The 21,829-nt window shown below is 39.8% G+C and overlaps 1 protein-coding gene across 5 annotated transcripts in view; it reads left to right on the top strand.

Annotated features, from left to right (window-relative positions):
- The window catches only part of Arhgap12 (Rho GTPase activating protein 12), a 104,050-nt gene that overhangs the window by 51,025 nt on the left and 31,196 nt on the right, over positions 1-21,829 (top strand). For 2 of the 5 annotated variants that reach the window (XM_052727439.1, XM_052727438.1), the window contains exons 4-7: positions 9,786-10,046; positions 13,790-13,930; positions 15,445-15,525; positions 18,618-18,743. In XM_052727439.1, coding sequence (XP_052583399.1) covers positions 9,786-10,046; positions 13,790-13,930; positions 15,445-15,525; positions 18,618-18,743 — 609 coding nt within the window. The remainder of the gene's footprint in view (positions 1-9,785; positions 10,047-13,789; positions 13,931-15,444; positions 15,526-18,617; positions 18,744-21,829) is intronic. The other 3 variants (XM_052727440.1, XM_052727443.1, XM_052727441.1) reach the window with 2 other exon arrangements.

Below are 21,829 nucleotides of genomic sequence, written 5' to 3'. Positions count from 1 at the left end.
CTCAGATCCTCTAGAAAGAGCAGTAAGTGCTCTTTACCACTAAGCCATCTTTCAGCCCCCACTATTAGCTTTTAATCCCTAGAAATGTTAGAACGAAGTATCTTTAGTCATTCTCTGAATGCTGATGATGGAGTTACCATTCAAGTCCTTTGGGAGGGAGATTTGTAATTGTGAATGGCAGAGGACCAGGTCATTGTCCGCTGCTTCATCAGCATAAAATAGCAGCTAAGTCTTGCTACCTAAGCATAATATCCTGTTGGAGAATTGTGTGTGCTTTGCGGATGAACAAAGACAAACTTATCTGGATGGTTATTTTTTTTTTTTTAGCTTATCAATAATGACATGTCATCAATATATATTTGCTTCTTATAGCCATCTCCTTTGCTTTTATTTTTTTAAATACTCCACGGATTTAGAAAACAGTCAAGGGGAAAATATGATTCACTAAAGTCTGTTACTTATTTTTGTGTATGTGTACACATGGTTGTGTGAGGGTGTACACATCAGAGCACACATGTGGAGGCTAGAGGATAAACTCATTCAGCGTGGATCTGAACAGATGGTCAGGCTTGCTCAGTGGATGATTTTACCCACTGAGCCATCTTCAGGCCCCCAGCTTAAATTTTAAATTTTGCTTAATATGAGTTCATTTGTTGGAAAGTTAAAAATTTTGATTAATTCGAGTATGTTGTATTTTCAACTATAAGTTTTATGAAACATAAATATAAGTCATAATGAATCTTTAGGACCTAAATTGAAATATCCTATAAGATGTACACTAAGTTTTAAAAACATAAGTTTAAAAGAAACTGGATATATTTTATGTTGAATATGTAAGGAAATGACAATATTTTGGATATGCTAGAGTAAATAAATATATTATTAGTATCTTTCATTTTAACCTTTTTAATGTGGCTACTGAAAATTTTAAAGTTCATACCTGGCTCTTGGTATATTTCTGTTCGTGTTGTTTCAGATGCACAAGAAACCTGTGTGAATTCTGCCTCTGGAAACAGGGAGTGGCTCGGGGAGTTTGAGCCGGCTTTTTACTTGATTGTCTCCAACCCCAGGGATTTTAGGCAGTTATAGAAACCAGAACCCCGGGCAGTTGATGTGAAAAACCCTGGGTGGCAGGACATCCTGCAGCTGCATCCAGTTAGATGAACAGAAGGAAATGAAAGAAATGCATTCTGCAGTGAGCCACACCCCGAGCTTTGTTGTTTGTGCATGGTTTGCTGGGAATGAGACTTCAGAGGTCAAGATTTCAAGATTCAGAAGAGTAGCATGGGCTTGCTCGTAGGACTGAGTAGCAAGGGGCGTAAAGCATCGAACACAGAGCTCTGCAGTGAGTGGAGGCAGCAAGCAACGGGAGTGCTTAAGAGCTTTAACTTCTCTTGTGGGATTTGGACTTAGTTAAGCACGTGAGTAAGAAGGAGCGTGTTTCTAGAAATTAGAAATCTAATTTCTTGAGATTAGCTAGTGGTACTAAGGAGATTGGACAAGACAGAGAAATGGGGTCAGTAGACACCTCACTGCAGGCAGTTGTAGTCATTCTAGCAGAAGGAAGAGGCCTAGACTAGGTAGTTACTTTGGGTAGGGGTGGGAAGACTTGAACTGTTATAATGGGAAAATAGTAAAGCTGTTAGTCACAGAATGACTTCAGGCAATGAGGTTATGTGGTTGACAAGTGCAGTGAGGTAGGATTCTGTGGAAGAGGGTGAGGCAGAGTACACAGTGAGTGTGCAGTATATGTAAATTGTCAGCCATAGTGTGTCTTCAGACTACCTGCCTGTGGCTCAGGAAGAGAGATGTGTTGGAGAGAAAGATGTTGGTCTTGCTGAAGAAATGGTGATAGGTAAGATTTCCCATGAAGACTGTAAAGACAGGAAGAGGAATTGATTTTAGACTCTGATTCCACTGTAGCTTCCTGGTTTAACAGCTTTCTTAGTTGTGTAAAAGTAGCTTTCACCTAGGAACTTGATGAATGCTTATCTGCGTAGATGCTAGGCTTTGAAGATGAAGGGATAAGCCAGACAGACGCTCCGCCTTAGAGGTAATTGAATTCTGGAGGGAAAAGCAGACAAGGAAATCTGGGCTGAGAGTGGTATATTAAGCGTCCTTACAGTCAGCTACAGAGCAGTGAAGCTGGAAAAGGGTGCTTGTGAGGGCATAAGTAGGAGCGCCCAGTGTGTCTTCATCTGAAGAGAGAGTTTTCTTTCATTCTTTTCAGTTAATCTGACTGGATAAGCTTCCTGACTGGAAGCTGACATGGCCGTGATGTGTTATCTCAATTGATTGTTCACAGTCAGTTACAGATTGAACTCCTGTTCTACACTCTCCCCGCTTCTCACTACTGCACTTGACTAGAAGGGCGGGGGAAGCTCATCAGTGGGACCATGTGCTGAGTGCTCGTCACGCTGAGTGCTCCTCACTCCCCGGCCCCTGGAAAGGTCTAAGACTGGGGCCTCCCGAGGCCCTAACCGGGCTCTCCCCGAGCGGGGAGGTGAGTTCCCAGAGAGCAGGGCTCCACGCGTGGGCAGACTGGGCAGGAGAGGCCCCGAGTGGGCGGAGCTTGGAACATGTTGGTCACTAACACCTAGGACTTGCACAGCCACTTCCCTGGGCTTTGGTTTCTGTTGTGGCATGTTGACAGTGTTAGTAATTTGCACCTGTTACTGGGGGTTAAGAGCACATAAATGGCTTCATTAGTTTGTTGTAGGATTTCTAGAAATGAGCATTTGTTGGGTTTCAGAATTTCTCCTTGGGACCTCTTTGTTAGTGGTGCTTAAATATTAAATAAGTAAACATCAAGAATAGCAGTGTGCTGTGCAGAGCTTGGAGCCTCGGTGAGGCTGTACTTTAAGATAGTGTTTGGATTTATAAGTTTATATTTCAGAATCACTAAATGGGTACTATGCTGTTTTTTCTAGTAGTTGCCTTAGGTGAAAAACTTTGCTTTGGAGTTAAAGATGATAGGTGATTTTTAGTTTTGAAACAAAAACAGGTTTAGCCATGTTTTTACTGTTGGCTGCTCAGTATGTTTTGTTTTGTTCCCCATTGTCCTGTTAACTGGCCCAGTGTAAAAATAAACAGTTATAGCAAAAAAAGACAAAAAACAAAACTTGTTTAAGTAACTAAATAATAAAAGACATATACACACTTTTGTTCATCTGTTTGCTTTGTTTTGTTTCAATGGTGTCTCACTGTGTAATCTTGGCTCTCCTGAAGCTCAGTATGAGGACTAGGCTGGCCTTGGATTTGGGGTATTCCTCTTGCCCTTGTGCTGGGATTATAAGTCTGTGCCGCTTTTCCTGGTGCGCTCACACATGTACATGCACACACACGTTTTTGTTGTATGAATTAGAGTTAAAAAATAATTTAAATTCAGTCTTGGAGCCTAGTCCTTACCTCCCTCACCCCCATCCTAAATCAATATGATTATTGGCTATAAGGATTTATTCCACTCAGTAGTCTACTCTGCATTTCTAGTAAGGTCAAGATTTAAGGATTATGCTGGTTAGCATCTATTGTTTAATAAATGAGGTGCTTCTCCTTGGCTGACTTGGATTCTGCTATTCTCTGAAGTTTATTGTAGTACAGTTCTTAAGCTGACGTCAGAGGTAAAAAGACAAATAGTACTTCCTGCATTGAAATAGAACTTGAGACGAGTTTAAGTTTAGAGCTGCCTTTAGATGTGCTTCCCAGAGTTCCTTCCTGGAGATCCTTTGAGGATGAAGTAGGACAGGCCAAGTCTTTTTTAAAATATAAAATCGGGTCATGAGCTGTGGTACTGGTCCCAATTCAGTTGTTAATTAACGGCAGATATAGCATACACAATTAACTCTGGTTTTTTGTTCTCCTTTTAAAGGTTGATTTCTTTTCCTTGCGTGAAAAATTCACCTTTGTTTGTTGATGACAATATACAAACAAGGGTTTTCTTATAAATGTTAGAAAACTAATCTTACTTTGATTCATATATTCTAAATGATTGTTAATTCTTGCTTTGATTTCTGTGTAGGAAGAGGCAGCTAGAGTGTAGACTGAAGATTTGTGCTTAAATACTTGCTTTTTAGATTAAGGGGACTAAGTCCACTGATTGAGTTTAATCGGTCTTCTGAACAATTTATACATGTAGGCTCTTGACTACTCCCACCACTGTTTGCAATTCTGTGATCCACACAAGAATTGAACACCCCTAAGTGACTGATACAGATGCTGCATTGACTGCCCTTAGGAAACTCTAGTTGTTACTGTGTTAATCCTGACCCAGCAGGTGCTTGTGTCCCTAGGCTCTGGTTCCTAAGCAAGCTCTGCGGGTAATCATCCTCATGCTGATAACGTCAGGAGATGAAATGTAGAGAAGGTCTACCTATTACTTAGAGAAAACAGTTTTGGGTTTTCTTCATGCTTTCCCGTTTTTAGATGGGACTTACTGTGCAGTTTTATATTCTGTTTTCCTTATCCTCATAATTGTTTTTGCTGTTTTTAAATCAATTACACATGGTCTTTTCAAAGCTTATATAATATTACTAAATAGTACTAACCATGCCTTTGTTCTTAGGTATTCAGTTTTACTCTGCTAAGTAACAAACAGTACAGTGAACATCTTTGTTAGGAAAGGATTTTTCTGTAACTAGAATTTTTATTTTTATTTTTGTAAAGGATTCAAAAAATATTTCTAGAGGGCTGGAGAGATGGCTCAAAGGTTAAGAGCACTGCCTGCTCTTCCAAAGGTCCTGAGTTCAATTCCCAGCAACCACATGGTGGCTCACAACCATCTAAAATGAGATCTGGTGCCCTCTTCTGACATGCAGGCAGAACACTGTATACATAATAAATAAGTAAATCTTTAAAAAAATATATATTTCTAGAAGTCTTCTTCAAGGAATTATTTTAAAAATTTATTTAAAAAATCGAGGGCTGGAGAGATGGCACAGTGCTTTAAAGCACTTGCTGCTTTTGTAGAGGACCCAGGTTCGATTCTGGGGCTTATACGGCAGCTCCAGTACTGGGGGATCTGACACCCTCTTCTGGTCTCCAAGGGCACTGCACACATGTGGCATAGACATACAATCAGGCGAAACACCCATACATTTAAAATAAATAATAATTTTAGCTGGGTGGCACACGACTTTAATCCCAGCACGGGGGGGGGGGGGGCAGAAGCAGGCAGATATCTTGAGTTTGAGGTCAGCCTGGTTGACAGAGCAAGTTCCAGGACAACTAGGACCACACAGAGAAACCTGTTTTGAGCCCCCCCCCCAAAAAAAATGTGATTATTTTATCTGTGTGCTCATGTACATGCTGTGTAGGCACCTGAGCCACTGCACACATGTGGAGGTCAGAGCACAGTTTTGTGGAGTCAGTTCACACTCCAGGTATCAAACTTAGACTTGCTAGGTTCACACAGCAAACATTTCTACCCCCTGAGCTAAGCCATCTCTATAGCTCTCTAGAAGTTCTTGAAGCATCCTGCCCAGCTGCTTCCAAAGTGTTTCTGTACCCACATAGTCATAGAAGAGAACCAGTCCCTGCAGGTTGTCCTCTGACCTCCCCGGCACAAGCACATTCAAACACACAAATAAATAAAATTAAATGTATATATGTGTGTGTATGTGTGTTCGCTAGACAAAATAGTACTTTATTAATCCTTGCTGTAACTAATACTTGTTTTGGGTACATAATGAAAAATTATTTTGATATTTTATACTAAGTATTTAGACCAAGAATTTATTTTTTTAGGAGTTATCAAAATAGTTTGGATGATTTAAAGGATGGTAATTCCTTTAAATTTCCCTATTAGTTTAGGAAGTTGATAGCAAATATATGTAGTTCTTTGAGACTCAGAATTACACAAATTCTGGGTTCTGTTCTTTTTCTATACACTCTGAAAACTGAAGACTTAAGCCTAGTATGGTGGCACATGCCTCTTATCTCAGTACTCTGGGAGACTGAGGCAGGAGGATTGCCGTGAGTTCAAGACTATGCAGGGCTACATAGTTCAGTTCAAGACCATTGTGGACACATAGTGAAATACCACTTCAAAAACGGAAACTAGGGGCTGGAGAGAGGCTCAGCAGTTAGAGTGCTTGCTGTAGAATCATGAGGACCTAAATTCTGATCTTCACATCCACATAAGCTGGATACACATGGATAGCCCCAGTTCTAAGGTAGGCAGAAACATGGGAATTTCTGGGACTTGTTGGCTTCCAGTCTAGCCAATAAAATTGTGAGCTCCAGTTTTAAGGAGAGGTTGCCTCAAAGAACTGGGCAAGTGAATAGTGGAGGACACTCAATACCATCTGCTATCCTTTACACCTAAGTACGGATGCATGCACCCTACCTCCATTCACGTTATGCATATATACTCACCCCCACAATAAATGAATGAGTAATCTTAAAAGAGCAAGTAGATTATGAATATGGAATAAACTGATTAAACAGGGCTAATATTTCTCCTAGAAACTGTGTGTGTGGGGGGTATGCATGTGTGTTATATGCATGTGCACTTGTCTGTGTCGGTCCATGTGAAGACCAGAGGTTGGCACTGGAATCTCTCTCAATCATCTCTCCATCTTATTTTGACACAGGTTCGAAGTGAACCTGGAAGCTCACTGCTTAGGCTAAGCTTACTGCCTGTGAGCCCCAGATCCACCTGTCTCTGATCCACAGTGATGAGGTTACATGTGTGCTTTCACCTTTCATGTGGGGCTGGGGACCTGAACTTAGGTCCTCATACTTAGGTCCACTTGCTCTAAGAGTGGTAGGCCAGATGTGCCAGGCTGATAGCTGACTCTTTGTAATATGTTGATTGCTGAGCCGGGTGACTTCCAGCCCTGCATGTTAAGGTTTATGGGTTTGACACTGTGGAGCATCCTTAAGAAGCTCCTTCTTTGGCTTTCCAGTGCAGCATTTTGCTGTAGAAGTCTCTTACTCCTTATTCCCCCTCACTGGATTCTTCTGCCAGGTCTCATCTGTTACTAGAAGTTACTACCCCTTAGACCATTGATAGCTTTGAACTTGAATTTGAATAGCCTGTGCTCGCTTGTTCCTGTCTTCTCAGTTTTCTGTGGTTCTCTTCTATGTGCTCCTGACTTACCCAGTATCTTTACATTTATAATTTTTGCTCGATTTTGTCCTCAGTTCCCAGTTGATGTATCTAGTCTGAGCATTTCCAGTTAGACATTTATATAATTCAAGGAATGTCTCCTTTTCTTTCCTCTTGCTTTACTGTTCTCCATTGTGACATTAATTTATAATTTAAAAATGTAAAGCAAACTATTTCACATAAATGTAACATCTGCATGATATATATATATATATATTTTTTTTTTTTTTCAAGACAGGGTTTCTCTGTGTAGCTTTACGCCTTTTCCTGGAACTCACTTGGTAGCCCAGACTGGCCTCGAACTCACAGAGATCCACCTGGCTCTGCCTCCTGAGTGCTGGGATTAAAGGCATGTGCCACCACCGCCCTGCATGATAATTTAACCTGGTTATATCTGGACTCTAGACCCACTTGTGCGTTCCCACCATTTTTATTGCAGTTCTCCTCATCTTCTTTCTGTGCTATTGGTACCCATCTTCTAGCTTATCTCCTGAGAGGGATGTGGGGGAGGGAAACACTGTCCCTCTCTTTCCTCCCTTCCCTTTGATGGGGTTGTCCAGGCTGAATTTGTACTTGCTATGTAGCTGCGAATAACTTTGAACTCTTGAACCTGCCTTCTCCTCCCAACTGCTGAGATTACAGGCATACATCACCACATTTGATTCTGTGTTGTACTGGGAATCAAATCCAGGGCTTTGTGTATGCTAGGCAAGCACTCTACCATTGAGGTACATCCAATATTTGCATTCCTTTTAATGTTATAATAGTTTAGAATGTTCTTTCTGGCTTAAAGCCTTGGTAATTCCTAAATACCATATTGGATGGCATCTATGGTAGTTCTTCTTTCTCTTCAAGGGGACTATACTGAGAGTTGAACTCACAGATTTGTGCATGCTAGACAAGTACTTTTGAGTTGCACCGTTAGCAACATTAATGCTTTTAAACATGGAACATAGGCTTGTCTTTATTCTTGTTCTCCTTAGGTCTTCCCCTTGTTACTCTTGTCACACTCTCTGTGGGTTGGTATGAATCTGTGACAGGTGCCATGATACCCCCACCCCGCCCCCCCGCCCCACCCCCCCTTTTTTTTGTCCTGGAACTCATTGTGTAGATCAAGCTGCCCTCAAACTCACAGAGAGCCCCCTACCTCCTTCTCCTGAATCCTGGGATCAAGGTAAGTACCACTACACCCGGCTTCCTGACATACTGTTTTCTTCACCTGTTTCTGCTGCCTCCCAGGCAGCTCCCTTTAATTTTTTCATCCCAAAGGCCTACTCACTCATGCTCAGGATGCTTCTTTTTGCTCCCATAAGTATCTGTCCCCCGTGTAGTCTCAACATTGTCTATTATTCATTCAGATGATTAGTTTCACTGTTCTTTACTCTGTTCTGAGATCCTAGAAGACAGAATTTTTATTTGTGTTTGTACATGATGCTCAATTCACTTGGAGATGTTTCTCAGATAGGGGCACAGCTGGTCATCCTTCTCCTCAATCTAGAAATGATTGCTCTGTCACCTAAGCAGTTCCAGTTCCTTAGTTTTGGGTTTATTTGGACATTGTTCAGATAATTTTGTTATCTGCTGAGCACTAATGTAATAACCATACTACCCTCTGAGATTGTATATTAATTTGTAGAGAATTACGTGTAACTGAGTTTTGAAATAGGAACAGGGTTTGTGTCTGTTTACGTTTCTGTGTGCTGAGGAATGAGTGTGTGGTTTTGTGATTGTAAGCACACACTATATACCACTGAACCTGTACTTGGAGGAAAGTTTTCTATGTATTCTCATTTGGTTTTAAGATTTGTTTCTAAGTAGTTAACTCTTTGTTTTCCTACAGTGATGGGTGTTTCTTTTTCCAATTACATTTTTCAATTACATTCTAATTATTTATTGAATTGAGAGTGATTAGATTATCATGTATCTGACTAAGACTATAAAAATATAGTTTAAAAACTGTCTAGGAGCTGGAGAGGTGGTCTTCCAGAGCACTCATTCATTTCTCACCACCTTCACTGGGCAGCCCACAACACTTGTCACCTCAGCTTCAGGGAGTCCGACACCTCCTTCTAGCATCATGTAGCATACATTCACACAGACATGTACATACACAGAAATAAATCTTAATTGCCTACAATCTTAGAATTTTAGAGCCAAAGGAAACCTTAGTGGCTTAGTCCCATCCTTTCATTTATGGGTTAGATATTTCACTTTTGGATAGGTGAAGCGGTCTTACCCAGTGTAGTACAACCTTCTGTTCAACAGATCTTGAATAGAGCCTACAGCTGTCAGTTAATTAACTATTGCTTTCGACGGGAGGGGGATCTGTCAAACACACTTTGGATTCTGTTTGAAGGTACTTACATTTTAAATCTGGCTGTGAATATTAAATCATAGCACTTATGCCCTTGCTTTTATATATTTTCACTTTTCCTTTAAATTTCTTGGTCATTTTCATGTATTGTTTTGAAATACTTACTTGCTCATTTATTTTGTAGTGCTGACAGTTCGACCTTGAGCATTCTGGGCAAAGAGCGTATCACAGAGCTACACCCCTAGCTCTTGATATTTTCCCAAGTTTTGAAATACAGTAGTATAGTTATAAGTCTCTTAATGTCATTTCAATTTGTAAAACGTTATGCTATTTTAAACATGAAATTTAAATTTTATTTTACAGGCAACCACACCCCCTAATCAAGGCAGGCCAGATTCTCCAGTATATGCTAACCTGCAGGAACTGAAAATATCACAGTCTGCTCTCCCTCCACTTCCTGGGAGCCCAGCAATTCAAGTTAATGGAGAATGGGAAACTCACAAAGACAGTTCAGGCCGTTGCTACTACTATAATCGTGCAACCCAGGAGCGAACCTGGAAACCACCCCGATGGGCTCGGGATCCTGGCACAAGCCGAGATTTCCAGAGCCCAGGAGAGCAAGAGGTATGAGTAAAGCAGAGTCACCCAGTAAGGCTCCCAGTTTTTTGTTCATTATTCAGAAATAAAAGAAGGGGCTTGGTTTCTTGGTGTCAGTGTGGTGGAACACTTTTATCTCTAGATACCAAATTTGTTCCCAAGCTTCTTTCTAACCTCTAACTGTTGTACAGATGCTGGGTTTAAGGAGCATTCGATGGTTCCTGGTGTGGGGTAGAGCCGTCCTCTGCCCGGTCCTCTCTTCACTGTATTAGGAGGCACCAGCACAGCAGATGTGGGCACTTGGGCTCCCAACACTTGGGGGATGGGGCCCAAAAATCACAGTCAGGGCCAATCCTGGCTGCATATCAGGTTTGAGGCTGGACCTCTCAATAGCTCCCTCACCCCCAAAAGGATGCTTATTGCATAAGTCAATAAAAAAAGAAAGAACATACATGACTAGACCTAGCCAGAGGGGTAAAAACAAAGTTACTTATCAAAGCAATCACCTTCTTTTCCTTGTTAGTTTTCTGTGACCATCAAACTCCTTCATGTTTTTCTGTCAGTGGGATACAAGGTGACCTTTTAATTCTGATTAAGGGAAGTAATAATTCCCTTGCTGTGGTAGGGTTTGTCGAGTGTGGGGATAATTCCCTCACAACCCCTGTCTCCTAGGGTAGATGACTTCCTTCTCCTGCTTTCCTCTCCCCTCACCACAGGCTCTTAGAGAGAGCTAGTTCACATTTTAGCAAAGTACTCGTTTTTTGTAGCTTAGATGTGTAGGTAAAAGGTGGCAGAAATTGGTGGGATGCAGTGAAGCCCTGCCATTTTGTGCTGGGCCATCCACAGGGACACCAGGTCTCACAGCTAGCTATAGGGTAAGTGCAGAGCTCCAGGAAGGAGCTGGGTCACCTGTCCTGCATTTGGCTCTTAACCTAAGAGCTTTGTACCTAGTCTTCCCCTTCTTGTCCTACTTTTCAATTGGCTAGTCATAGTTCTCTCTCATGGTGACTTGCACTTTTAATGTCCACAAATGAGAAGAAAAATAGAAAAACCATAGCAAAAATGTTCATCTATACTGAGAAAGCTAGGAAACTTGTGTCTGGATTATAGCTCTAGAAGGATTTGAAAAGAAACCATCTTATATATCAATAGTGAAATCTTTATAATTATTAAGGAAAGGTTAAATTACAGAATAGTAGAAAAAAATTAGATATACACAGGAAATATCTATGCATTTCTTGCCTTTCTAATTACATAAATGGAAATAATTTGTCTACCAGGGTCTCAACTTAAACGTTCAGTGTAAGAATAGGTATTTTCAGAGTTTCTGGAGCATATCTTTTATCACCTCCCTAGAAAAGGGTGCTCTTGGAGGTAAAAATGAGACTGTGTATCTGAAAATGTCTTGTTCTGCTTTTGTATTTAACTAATCAAAGGCCCGAGTATAGAATTATAGGTTGGAAATGATTTTCTTTTTCAATTACAAGGTGGTGTGAACTTCACTTGAATTGGATATCTATGTCAATTGCTTTCTCCCCTGTTAGATAGACCTTTTGGGTCTTTCCCTGTGGACTGACTGGTTTCCATAGAGGTCTTCAGTTATTTTGCCTACAACATGGGGGCTTCCAGGGTGTCCACGTCAGCATTCAGTTCTCAGATACTTCCTTAGTCTCTACATCCATGGCTTGACTATGTTTTGCTTTGCAACTGAGGATCTTACTGATTTCCCTCTTGAGGGGATTAACTCCCATAGTTCTGCAGGGAGCATGCCTAGAGGACAGGCATGAAGAAAGTGATTCTGGCACCTTTAGCCCTCTTGTCTTTAGTACCCTGACCTTCACCCCAGTTCTAGTGCTGTTGGTTCCTGAACCACCTCCAAATCCTGCTGAGGAAGCTCATTGTTCTCCGCTGCCCCCACTCCCTTGCCTGCCCGTTTAGACCCTGCTCTCTTCTGCATGGCTAGTTGAGGTGTTTTATCTGCAGATTCTGCTCTCCCTGTTCGTGTGGGTATGTATCTTTGTAGACATAATTCACTGCAGTTATTTTTGTAAAATTTGAAAGGAAGTAAATGATCACGCCTCTGTCTTACTTCAGAGCAGTGGTTCTCAACCTTCCTAATGTTGCCATCCTTTAATACAGTTCCTCATGTTGTAGTGACCCCCATCCATAAAATTATTTTCATTGCTACTTCATAACTAATTTTCTACTGTTATGAATCATAATGTAAATATCTGATATGCAGGATATCTAATATACGACGACCCCCCCCCCCCAAGGGGTCACAACCTACAGGTTGAGAACCGCTGCTTTAGAAGCTTATCTAGTGGTTTTCTTAGAACAGCGGTTCTTACCTGGTGACAGTGCTTTGCAGTGCAGATGTGCTTTCCAGGGCCGTGGCAGTGTTTGTGGACTGATTGTCACGGTGAGGGAAGTGCTGTTGTGCAGAGGCCAGAGGTGCTGCTGCTGTCTAACAGCACATGACAGCTGTTCACAGCAAAAGCTTCTGGCCTGAGGACAGCAGTGCTGCTGCCCACCGCCGCCCTGGACATCCACCATGTCTGCTTTATCACAGTCGGACCTTTATGTCCCCCGCCCTTAAAGCCAGCTGTTATATGCTCCTGTTGCTGCGTATTTTATTTCTGTTTGCAGTTTCTCTATTGTGTGTTACAACTCAGCAATTCATTCTCAATTTTATTTTTTTCCCTCAAATTTCTTCTGATTTTAGTACATGCTTTTAAATTCCCTTGTGAGCTTTTCTTAGTGATAGAATTTTTTCATTTTAACTTTTTTTGGGGGGGTCTGGAAATTGTGTGTGTATATGGGTGTGTGTGTGTATAATTTTTTTTGATTGGCATGTGTTTAGCAGACACAGTGTTGAGTTACTTTTATTTAAAGGACTTCTACAGTTCCACGTTGGCTGTTGACTTGGTTAATTTTGGTTTGGTTTGATTTGCTAATTTCATTGTTCTCATGTTTTCTGGCTTCCTTTGTTGATACTGAAAACTCAGCTGTCGTTTTATCCTCGAAAGAGTAGTCTGTCTTTTCTTGCTAGTTGCTCGGATTTACTTTTCTGTCATTTCACTAGGATGTGAATAGTGAAGATGCTGTTGATAACCATCTTTCTGTTGTGACACCACACTGCAGAAAACCAGACCAAAGCAGGGAGGGGTTGTTTGGGCTCCTGTTTTCAGTCTGGTCAGTTGGGTCCGTCGGTTCTGGCTGTTTGTGGGGAGACTACCATAGTAGAAAGACAGAGCAAGACAGCTGTGAGGGGAGAGAGGAGGAGGAGGAGGAGGAGGATGGGAGACAGTGAGGAGCAAGGACAGCTACACCCTTCAGATGCACACTGCCTGTTCCCCGTTTGCTCAAACCAGTCCTACCTTTTCATAGCTCATTCAGCCTTAACCCGGGGATGGATATCTTTAATCTGCATGGTTAGCATCCTCTCAGTGGCACCAAGAACTGAGAACTAAGCCTTCCACACATAAAAGCCTTTCAGGCTGTTCTGTGTCTAAATGTAACTTTTTATTTCCTGTCAGAGCTTTTTCCATGATTGCATTAATATGATCAAATAACTTACCATTATTAATTTTACCTCCCTACTTATAATGTACTAAAGACAATTTATTTTGAAAATTAAATATTTGAATATTAGTATATTCAAGATATCCTAGTATTTTTAGTCAAGTAAATTCAGTCTTTTTAGAGTCTCACTTATTGCATATTTGTATTGAAAGAAGAAAAATCCTTGTGTTTCTGACTGTTTGTAGCCTTTTTCATCAGAAGAAAACTACTACAGCAGTTGTTACAGCCAGTCAGATAGTCAGTGTGGTTCTCCTCCAAGGGGTTGGTCAGAAGAGTTGGATGAACGTGGGCATACCTTATATACCAGTGACTATACTAAGGAAAAGGTACTTTTCTTTTTCTTCTTTTTCTTATCTAGTGTACCTTGGCAGAATCCTCTCATGAGATAATTGTGTGCTGAGTTTTAATAGCAATAAAATAAACTCATAAGTTGGTAAGGAGATACATGTTTATAATCCAGTGCTTGGGAGGCAGAGATGGTGGTGAGGGGTTGAGTTTGAGGTTAGTCTGGATTGATCAGCAAGGCTCTTTCTTCAGAAAATCTCATGGGAAGTATTCCTCATGGTAATTTTACAGTAGAGTACTTAGTAGTATTAATACTACTGATTCATGGTTTTGTTTGTGTGACTGGGGATGGAATACTGGACTTCACACATGATAAGCACTCTACCACCGAGCTACACTATGATCCCTGTTTGTTTGTTTATTTTTGGTTTTTTTGAGACAGGGTTTCTCTGTGTAGTTTTGGTGCTTATCCTGGATCTCGCTCTGTAGCCCAGGCTGGCCTTGAACTCACAGAGATCCCCCTGCCTCTGCCTTCCGAGTGCTGGGATTAAAGGCGTGTGTCACCACCGCCGGCCGGCTTCTTCCCAGTTTAAATGGGCTACAGCAATGGTGACGTTGTGGCACTGACAACCCATTTGGATGGATCTTTGAGGGCAGGCCTGCTGTCATTTGCTTAGGCTTCTTCAATAAAGCTATTTCTTTGTATTTCTCTTGGGAAAGTTGAGGGTTTTTTTTTTTTCAATGATTTTTCTCAACCTGCGGTTATTACACACTTTCATACTGGTTATATTCCTTTTTCCATTAGGACCAAATCTGTAAAACAAAAACCATGAATCTAGTATTTTGTGATTAATTAGTTTACGAATGAATGACAAATTTTATTTCTCACCTGTGAAGTCATTTTAAATGGTAGCTAACTGGTTTGCTAGTTAAGGGTAGGGGGGTAGGCAAATAGCTCTCTTCCTTGCTTCACTTACTTAGCTCCAGAATACATAGAAGCTAGTGTTTTAGTCTTCTATAATAAGAAAGATTATATAGTCATGTCAGCAGTAGTCTTTTTCCCTTCACATTCTGTATTAGATTGTGTGCAGTTCTCTTGTTGTTGTTACTTAAAGTGCATTGAGTACAATGCACTGGCTAAGGGAAATAATAAGGATTTGTGTAAAGTAAGGCTTAAGTTGTAAAATTTTATATCTAAATATTGAAAATAATTTTTTAATGTTTCAAACCTGTTTTCAAGATGGATTGTACTCTATGCTAGCAGATGTGTGTCTCAATGTATCTTTATGTCATATGTTTCTTATTATGTTGTTAAGTGATATTTGAATTACTACCTAACATTTGAGGAAGGAGAAATCGATAATATAGTGAGTATTATACTCACCGAACTTAAGTGCAGTTTGTTAATGTGATAAGCTTGTTGAGTTCATTCATTTACTTATTAGTTTGTTGCAAATAGGATGAAATTCCTGAGAATAATATCTAATAACTCTTATAGTAGCCATTTAAAGTAGGCTTTATTTAAAATAAATAAAAACCTGTTGTGTTTTTATAGTGGCTCAAGCATGTTGATGATCAAGGTAGACAGTATTACTACAGTGCAGATGGATCTCGGTCAGAATGGGAATTGCCAAAGGTAAGAAGCTTAATGTTGACCTTATGTGCATAATGAATGTCTGAAGACAGTTGCACTGGACTCAGTTTACCTTTTACTCTGTAGCTCAGGCTTGTCTGAAGCTCCCTGTGTAGACTAGGGTAGCTTTAGACTTACTTTGCAGATTCATTCTTCGCTTTGTTTTCTTCATTAAAAAGCACCTTGACTGGTCTTTGAATTCATTTGCAACCCTGTGATTCCCTAACGTTGTCAGAGATGCACATTTATCACTTCCTCATCCTGGTTATTCTCACTCAGGAAATCTTCTGATTTAGCTTGAAACTGGTCTCTTATCCCTAGAAATAAGAGTTCTACTTAGTGCCAGTAGTGCTAGCCTGTGTCTAGTTATCTGAGGTTCTTATGTGGAATTGGCCTCGTATTTAGTTCTTTTTAGGAGAAAGGACAGTGATGTTATTCAAGATCGTCATCAGTGAAGGTGTCTATAAGTGAATCAGTCGCTTACCTCTCTCTCTTTCCCTTCCCCCCTTTCACCCCCCTCCCCCCCACATTTGCCACTGCCAGGTATTGATGAACATAGGATGTTGTGCAGTGTGTCACATTTTGCTGTAGTATTATAAATTGGTATTAATATGTCAAACATGTCCATGGTAACACAAAGGCAAACTGTACGGTATATTATGTGTGTAATGTGTTATAAGTAAAAACATTCAAGATCAATTTTTAAAAAAAGATTTAAGTATGTATGAAACAATCTGCTTATCTACATGGGCATTATGTTTTGAGTATTGCCTGTGGAGGCCAGAAGAGGGTGCTGGATCTCTATAATTACAGGCCATGGCAAGCTCCTCCATATGGGTACTGGGAACTGAACCTGGGCCATCTACAAGCATCCTTAACCCCTGAGCCATCTCTCCAGCTCCTTGAGATAGATTTTTTTAAAGCAGCATGAAAAGTTTAAAAAAAATCAATTTAAAGAATAATTATATTATATAAAATATTGAAACTTAAAAATATATCGATACTAAGATTTTTATCCAAATGAGATGCATGTGGATGATGAACATTGAGTACATTGCGTTCATCATATGGTATAGCTAAGGAGGGAAGGAGAGACCTGGTATCTGGAAGTTGTATTCAGAACGCATCAAATGTGTGTTCCTCTTACTGTGTTTCTTTGGAAAAATCAACTAGAAATAAGTATCTTATGTTAAAATGGTAAAACTCAGTGCTAGGTTCTTTTTTTTTTTTTAATTTTGTTTTGATTTTATGTGATTTGGTGTTTTTTTTTTTTTTTTTTTTGGTTTTTCGAGACAGGGTTTCTCTGTGTAGCTTTGCGCCTTTCCTGGAACTCACTTGGTAGCCCAGGCTGGCCTGGAACTCACAGAGATTCGCCTGGCTCTGCCTCCCGAGTGCTGGGATTAAAGGCGTGAGCCACCACCGCCCGGCGTGATTTGGTGTTTTATATGTGTGTCTGTGTGAGGGAGTCCAATCCCCAGAAACTGGAGTTATGGATGGAAGAGCAGCCAGAGCTCTTAACTGCTGAGCCATCTCTCCAGCCCACTAGGTTCTTATTATAGTTTATTTTTATGTATCTGTTTAAAATAAGTCACAATAAGATTTTGGTTGAGGTTTTTAATTTTTTTTATGAGAATTAGAAACATGTTAAAGTTTGGCCATCTTTTTAAACTAAGGGTGTTTAAAATGTGGGGTTTCTCTTGTGTTTTTCTTTGATATGTGTACTTTATCATCATCGAACATTTCATTGTGCTATTTGCTCCTGTGACTATTTTGCACCTAGTAAATTGTGAGCACATTTAAAATTATGATTATTACCCATATTAATTTTACATTATTTTTGTTGCCACATAGAAAGACTTACCTAAATTGTAGTAATTACAAGCTCAAAAGCTAGGCAAGGTCCTATGAAATTTCATATACAAGTTTACACACAACCACACAGTGATTGCTAGTGATGATTGTGTTTCAGAGAAGCCCTGTGTGACAGTTGGGTCCCTTTACATTTGAAATGTCTGGCACAGGATTTTGGTGGCCTTTCGGCAGCATCATTGTTTAGTCTAGAAATATGATAATCTGAAAACTGCTGTTTGTCAGAAAAGGCTGACTTGAAAACAAACACCCATATGTGTTGACATCTTTGCCCAATTTCAGTGTGAAGAAAGAGTAACAGCTTTCTTAGATGGCTTGTATGCATTCAGTTTGGAGAGTCAAAAATAACATATTGTGCAGAGAAAACATACTCCAAATATAATTGTTGAAATCATAATCAAAGCCATTAAAAGCTAAGGTTTGCTGGACTATTTTTAGGGCCGAGGGGAGTGATATAAGGTTTCCTTCAGTTTCAGGAAAAGAATACACCTATTTAGAAGTTGACTGCTATTGTTATTTTATTACAACTTAAAGCATTTAAGTTGCCTACATAAGATAGCACAATGCTCAAAGCTTTATAGTTCTCCATCTTTCTGTGTGCTCTGCGTAACTTTCCAGATTCCTCCATGGTTTACTACTGCACTGAGAACACATTAACTTCACATGAAGTTTTCTTTTGGCAGCGATTGCCTGTCCTGTTCTTTCTACACAATTAGTATGTTCAGATCTCTGTGAGTTTGAGGCTAGCCTGGTCTACAAAGTGAGATCCAGATACAGAGCCAGGACAGGCACCAAAACTATACAGAGAAACCCTGTCTCGAAAAACCAAAAACAAACAAACAAACAAATAAATAAATAATAAAAATAAAAAAACCTTATTTAAACCTTATGATAATTATGGTAGTGTTTAGGAAGAACCAGGTGTTTCTACTTCATTTGCTCTTAGAGCAACTCTGTGAGGTGACAGGTCTGCTCTGTCTTTTTTTGCAACTGAAGAACAGTTTATGGGGAGCAAATATTTTACAAAAGATAACAGCAGCTGGGTGTATCCAGCTGTAGAATCTAGAATCTCAGTCATGTCACAAGGCTGCTCAGTAAGGAAACTGAGACCAGACAATTCTTAGTAGTGTTCACTTGAACATTGCCTAGTGATCATGTGTCATTAGGAGCCACTGTAGATTCACGTTTGTATCTTTTACTTATGGAATGTGTTTTGTTTTCTTTAGTACAATGCTTCATCCCAGCAACAAAGAGAAATAATTAAAAGTAGGAGCTTGGACAGGCGGCTGCAAGAACCAATAGTGTTAACAAAGTGGAGACATAGCACCATAGTGTTGGACACCAATGACAAGGTAAGAGCTTGGAGAAAATGTGTTGAGAAGTTCGGCAAGGGTTTTGGGAATTACATTGTTCACAGTGAGTTCTAGCCATTTGTACTCATGTTTATATAGTATTTTGCTGTTGGTAAATGCAGTTCTTGGTGAAATATCAACTTCCTTTGAGTACAAGTTAATGTTGTTTTATTTTTCCACTATTTTATATATAATGTACTTTGATTATATCGCCCCCTTACTAGCCTTTCTTGTACTGTTCCCACTGAATCCCTTCTCAACAAATCTCCCTACTTTCATTTGTTTGCTTTTACAGCCTGCTACATTTAATTAGGTTTTCCTGAATGAGCTTGAGTGATACTTACTTGGGCAAGGGCAACTTACCAGTGGCTACACCCCTGAGGACTATGATACTTCCTCACCCCTAGCCATTAGCTGCCCATATTCCCTCAGTGAGGGGTGAGACTTCATGGATTGATGCCTAGTCTTGTCAAGGCTTTATGCAGGCACTCACTATTGCTTTGAGTTTTTGGATGCAACAGCCACTTCATATCCAGAAGTTTCATATCAGTTCTCCCCATTCTCTGGCTCTGAGTTCTTTCTGTCCTCTCTTCCCTGATGTTTTCTGAGCCTTGGAGGAGTGGTACAGTTATTCTGTTTAGGACAGAGTACTCAATAGTCATTAAATTCTTGCATGCAAGTTAGTGTTTTTGTCAACATGCACTGTGAAAATTTTTTCTTCTTAACTAAATGGCGTGCTTTTGTATTTAGCATCAGCTTATTATGTAGTAGTTTTTGGCTTATAGTATTCTCAGATTTTGTACAATAGACCAAATTTTTGAGACCTACTGAGGTCTGATGTATGTACTTGACACATTTGAGCTAGTGTATATTTGTGTGTGTATATGAGTGTATACATATACACTCATACTATACTACATATGTGCTCATACATTACACTATACATATGCACACGCTCTTACAGTATTTTAAAGCCACTTTTGCTATCTTTGATCTCTAGGAAGGTTCATACAGTAAAGATTTCATTTTCTCTGTCCCTGGAAAGGCTAGGATCTACTTGCTTTATTTTCTCACATAGTATTGCTTTTATCAATCTGAGAAGTGATGTTCTTTGTTTCTAAGAGGGGATGAATTTTGATGCAGGTTTCAGAAAGGATGCTTTTTAAACTTCTTCAGTTACACATAGAATATGGTTTCCTTTCAGGGCATGGTGGACATTTATTGTGCATTTGTAGAACATCAGCCCTGCCCCTGTTAGAAGATGATGGAAATGATAACATTTTAAACTGAAACATTACCTTTAAAAGATCTCGGTCACTGGGGACTCTCTTCTTTCTCTGTAAAGCCACCATCACTTTTCTCTTGTATCATTAACAGATTTTCCACGGTTTTGCTCCTTTTCTTTCTTTTGATGCAGGATCTTTCTCTGTAGCATAGACTGACTTGGAACTTGGTGACTATCTTAGTATTTCTGTGAAGAGACACCATGATGAAGGCAACCTTATAAAAGAAAGCATTTAATTTAGGGGCTCACGATTAAGAGAGCTATATTCTATGATCATCATGCTGGGGAGCATGGCAGCAGGCAGGCAGGCATGGTGCTGGAGCAGTAGCTGAGAACTTAAAACTGATCTACAAGCACAAGGCAGAGAGAGAGAGAGAGAGAGAGAGAGAGAGAGAAGGTGAGTGGGAGGGAGGGACTGACAGATCTACTGGCAGTAACACACCTCCTCCAGTGAGGCCACATCTCTTAATCTTTCCCAAACACTTCAGCCTACTGGGGACCAAGCTTTTAAATAATATGATCATGCCCACGAGGGTAGATTTCATTCAAGGCCCCACGGTGACCCTTTTGCCTTTGCCTCCAGAGTGCTAAGATTGTAGGTATACACCACTATGCTTGGCTAAAATGAACTTTGTTGGTACTTTTCCCCCATGTTTGGCTACTTTTAGTCTTAAATCCTTTTATAAACAATGTGATTTCATTCAGTTCAAAACAAGAGGTTGTGTTAGTGCAATTTGAGTGTAAATTAGTCTTTGTATGTAAAGCAAGGTAGATTTTTAAAGTGTACACACTTTCTATATTTATAATGTGGACTTACAGAATAATAATGAAAGTAGACCAATTTCTGGTTTTTATTTTCAAGAATATTTTATAACTAAATGCAGAAGTCTAGAAGACACACTAAATAAATCATATTTTTAGAATCAGTGTTGCTGAAGATGTATTTGAAAATTTATTAGTATTGAGATTGGCCTAGGCAAGTAAGATTTCCTAGAGTTGTTTAATGGAAAATACAATCAACTCCAGGAACTGGATTATATTTCTAGGTCTATAGAAAAACTCATTGACAAAAGCCATTGTTGAACTACCTCCACTACCTCTTCCAGTGAGAATAAAAATGAATATTTTGGTAAGATATACTTATATAGAGTTCCTATTTTCAAATATTCTGTCATATTCAAGGGTGTGTGTGCACACAGGCATACACATTTCTGTGTGGTTCAGCTTTAATCTGATCCTTGAAGTCACCTTCACCAAGTATTACTTCATGTCCTTTTTCATAATTGCCCTCAGGCAGCAGCAATGTGACTGTCCTGAGAACAGACGTTTACTTATTTTTAGTAGAAATCTCTCTCTTCCAGTTTGCCGTTTGAAATAGATTCACAGCTAATTGCTTCATCAAGTAAATATTTCCATTTCTTTTTATCACCCTAAATATTCCTTCTTAAAATAGGGCAGTCTTTGAGGTTATGCAAAAGGACTGCACTAGAACAAGCGTGTACATAATGGGCATATGTAACTTACATTGAATAAACCCACTATTGTGTGGCAAGGGTTGTTACAACGACATGGATCCTAGGTCAGCTGGCAGAAAACCTTGAAAGGGGTTGTGGGTATGACTATGTTTAGTACATCCAAGTGGATTGCCTTGATTCTACTTATGTGTGGTTCTTACTAAAACTTTTCATGGATGTGAAAGATATATGTATACATATATATCTACAAAGGTACATAAGTGTACACTTGCTTCTTTACTGTAGTTATAATTATATATTATTACTCATATTTGTGGATTTTATGT

Source organism: Peromyscus californicus, unplaced genomic scaffold (assembly GCF_007827085.1).
Source record: "Peromyscus californicus insignis strain IS unplaced genomic scaffold, ASM782708v3 Scaffold_8__1_contigs__length_139910024, whole genome shotgun sequence".
In the NCBI taxonomy this organism is placed as follows: Eukaryota; Metazoa; Chordata; class Mammalia; order Rodentia; family Cricetidae; genus Peromyscus; species Peromyscus californicus.
The sequence above is the reverse complement of the archived record's forward strand: the minus strand, read 5'-3'. Positions and strand labels throughout refer to the sequence as shown.